General features: G+C 42.9%; 1 protein-coding gene across 1 annotated transcript in view; it reads left to right on the top strand.

Annotated features, from left to right (window-relative positions):
- LOC104408983 (chromosome unknown open reading frame, human C1orf159) overlaps positions 1 to 3,295 on the top strand; it is a 10,348-nt gene extending 7,053 nt beyond the window's left edge. The window contains exons 7-9 of the mRNA XM_010018737.1: positions 1,277 to 1,302; positions 1,606 to 1,636; positions 2,683 to 3,295. Coding sequence (XP_010017039.1) covers positions 1,277 to 1,302; positions 1,606 to 1,636; positions 2,683 to 2,780 — 155 coding nt within the window. The 3' untranslated portion in view covers positions 2,781 to 3,295. The remainder of the gene's footprint in view (positions 1 to 1,276; positions 1,303 to 1,605; positions 1,637 to 2,682) is intronic.
- Positions 3,296 to 3,664: the final 369 nt, after the last annotated feature.

Raw genomic sequence — 3,664 nt, 5'->3', positions numbered from 1 at the left:
GAACACCTGGGGTGTGCTTAGCTATAGGGCACTAAGACTTTATGTAAACATCTGGCCTGTTCAGATGCTTCAGTTTCTGTGAAGTTGTTCTGTGCATCCATGTTTTGCTGGTCTGCAGTTTTTAGGAGGTGGTGAGCAAAGAGGGGGATGTGATGTCTCCATTCTGCCCAGCATATTGTGTGAAACTGAGTTTGATCTATGACTCTGTCTCACTCCTTCTATGCAGTTTTGTGTTCCCTTTGAATGATTCCCATGACAACCCCTGGCACAGCATTTGCTGTGTTAGAGCTCCTTCTGTTGAAAGCGAGCTGTTTACTGGTTAGGTCTGCTAAACAAATACACCTCCTGTTATTTTCTTTCACAGCTAAGCTGAAGCTAGACTGTCACAATAGAAATATGCTTAAAAAGAGAAAAAGAAGGGGGTGGGTGGAGCAGCATAGTTCCATTGTTCAGCTAAGGATGTTGTATCTTGTGATAGTAACTTATGGAACATCACATTCCCAGTCTCTGTGAAAAATGGGATGTTTCATGTCAAAGTAGCTATCTAAGGTCTAAACTAGTCAGTGCCACAGGAATCACAACTGCCCTATTGAAACCCCTGGGTTGCTTTGTCATGTGTCTTCACATAAAATTAGTTAGTACAAAATTCTCCTTCAGCTTTTAAGTGCATTGGGATCTGTTGTGCTATGACACTTCTAAGCTGGCAGGACACCAGACCTCCAGGCTCTGAGGTGATCCTGGTCTGACATCCACATTTTGTACTGATAGTTCACTCTGGTCCAGCAGGCTAAAGCACTGATGTGTTCCTTTGAAAGAGAAACACTAGAAACATTTCTCTGGCTGTTACCATGTTAGCTTTCATGCTGTCTAGAGGATGATTGTCACATGGCAAATAAAGTCAGCAATCTCTTCTATAGAAGGATTGCATCTTTCACTGCTCAGTTGTTTTCTATTTATACTGCCTGGCAGTTGGCTCAAAGTGCTATTTTTCCTATTGAAACTGCTTCATATTAAAAAGCTATTGCTGTGGCTACCTTCTTTGCAAGCAAAATAAGTCATTCTTGGAGATCTTTGCAACCCTTTATCTCTCATCTTGAAAAGAGTCTATTCTACTAATGGGCTTTCTGAATGTTCTGCTCTGGTTTGGTAGTCTTTGTGGCAAAACTGTTATTTTAACAATGGAACTGTTCTGTTGCATGCCTGTTTGTTTAGAACACTACCAGTTCTAGCCTTCTAGATTAATGATGGTTAGTGTCTCTCTTTCTCTCTCTTTTAGCATCTGTTCTCCAGCCTAGTGAAACAGTAAGTAAATTCTGCCCTTCCAATAGGAACAAGCAAGCATAAAACATCAAGTACATAATAACTTCCTGTTTTAACTGTTCGTTAGGGAGCTACTTAATCTGAAATAAAAATAAAAGATGTTTGGGGTTCTTTGTCTAAACTGGGGAAAAAAATGAAAGATAAATACAGATTCTATTGAGTTACTTTCTCCAATGATGTACACAGTAAATATTATTGGAACCTAAAATGTTCCTGCATTTTTTAATGAAAGACTGTGAAGACAAAAGGTGCTTTGTTTGACATGATCATTCATCTGTTGTGCAGGCATCCATGATACCTCCCCCAGCTTCTTCAGGTGAGGAACTGTTCTCTGGAGCATGCTGCTACAAATGTTTTACCTATTGGCTTCCCTTTCATTCATCTTGCATTGGAGAGCAGGCAAAAAAATGATAGAAAATGGTATATCCATACATTTAGAGCAGCTAGGAAAGTGGATTTATTCAGCCAGGGTCATACAGTAAAATACCTGTCTCTGTGCTTGATCCATGAACTTTCAAGACAGTGACAGAACTCGTGATGACATAAAAGTGGGACTGACCCAGTCTTCTAAGATCTTAAGAAATAATGGCCTTCTAGGCCCAGCCAAGTTTCTGGTCTTGCTTCTCATATGTGCATAGGCCTTTTTGATCAAGATGGTACAATTAAAAAGGAAGTGGAGTTGTGGAGGTTTTTGTTAGGGCTGCAAATGGAAAGCTACATGTACTGTAAACACTGCAGAAGAGAAGGTGTGTGGTGACCTCAGAGAAGCCTTTCGATATCTGAAGGGGGCCTACAAGGATGCCAGAGGGAAACTCTTTGTCAGGGACTATAGTGATAGGACAAGGGGTGATGGGTTCAAACTTAAACAGGGGAAGTTCAGGGTGGATCTAAGGAAGAATTTCTTCCCTGTGAGGGTGCTGAGGCGCTGGCACAGGGTGCCCAGAGAAGCTGCGGCTGCCCCATCCCTGGCAGTGTTCAAGGCCAGGTTGGACACAGGGGCTTGGAGCAACCTGCTCTAGTGGAAGGTGTCTCATAGCAGCGGTTGGAACTGGATGATCTTAAGGTCCTTTCCAACCCAAACCATTCTGTGAGTCTAAATAACAGAGATGCCAGTTTGAAATGAGCACCTTCTTTATTAGCTCATTAGAAGCTTGTTTAAAAAGTGTATTTGTGGCCTTTTGCTACGTCAGCTCTATGCAGGGTTGGGGGTTGTGGTTTGGTTTTGGTGTGTGTTGTTGGGTTTTTAAGGTCCAGAGTGACTTTGGTCATTCAGGAAGTGTTGGGTGGCATGTGGTGGGATGAATGAATGCCAGAGGCATGCTCACACAGCTGCTAATGATCTTTCTGTGCCCACCCTTGCAGTTCGGAAGCCACGATATGTCAGACGGGAACGGTCGCTAGTGACATCTGCATCTGCTGCTATGATCTCTTCCTCCGAAACCAGGGTCAGCAATGTTTAGCCTTCATTCTTGACTGAGGACTTGATAAGTGTACACAGTGTGAAAGAAGCTTCTTCTGAATCCACTGAAGTGCCAGGAAACATCGCAAGCAGCTGACCTAAATGGAAGCCAAATTACTGTGTCAAAAGGGTTTGTGCCAAATGTTAACAGAGAAATGAATTAATGCAGAGACACTGATGACAGGCTACATCCAGTTCAGTGAACTGCTCTGGTGATCTTGAAATGCACTATCCCAGCTCTGTGGTTTCATTTGTCTCCTATAGACGCTGTGTTTGAAATCTTTATAAAGAATCTGCCTTTCTTTGTTACACTTTCAGTTTTGGCAAGTTCTTCTTCCTGTGTTGTGATGTGTTCTGTGTCCCCAGAGCTGAATGTCTCAGTGCTGCAGGCCAGCAGAAAATACTGGCATTACTCAAGGATGAGGACTTGTTTGAAGGACCCACTTGTATGTGCTGACACTAAGTGCCACTGCTATAATGTTTTAGGACACTATAACAACACTTCACATGCAGTATCCTTTTGAAGCAAAAATTGATGCCTCCTGAAGCATCCTCTTCAGCCTTTGACACAGCTGACCCTGGTTTTTAACTGTGAATATAGACCCACTATCCAGATACTCTTGTTCTTGGTGCTTTTGAAGGCTGTGGTCAGTATGGGTCCAATCCCAAGTGTGGAACTTTGTTGGGAAGCTTTTCCATCTGGTTTCAGCTTAGTCCTTGGATAAAGAGCCATTTGCTATGGCTTCGTAACTGATAGGCTGCTATGTCTGTGCTGCAAAGACTGTCTCTGCTAGCCTCCTTCCCTTAACACAGCACTTGAAGGGAAACCCAAATTCCTGCAGGGAAGCTGTGCATCCTTTAGACACGTCAGTGAGCATTGAGATG

The sequence above is a fragment of the Nestor notabilis genome, unplaced genomic scaffold, assembly GCF_000696875.1.
Source record: "Nestor notabilis isolate BGI_N333 unplaced genomic scaffold, ASM69687v1 scaffold21117, whole genome shotgun sequence".
Classification (NCBI taxonomy): domain Eukaryota; kingdom Metazoa; phylum Chordata; class Aves; order Psittaciformes; family Psittacidae; genus Nestor; species Nestor notabilis.
This window is presented reverse-complemented; position numbering and strand designations above follow the sequence as displayed.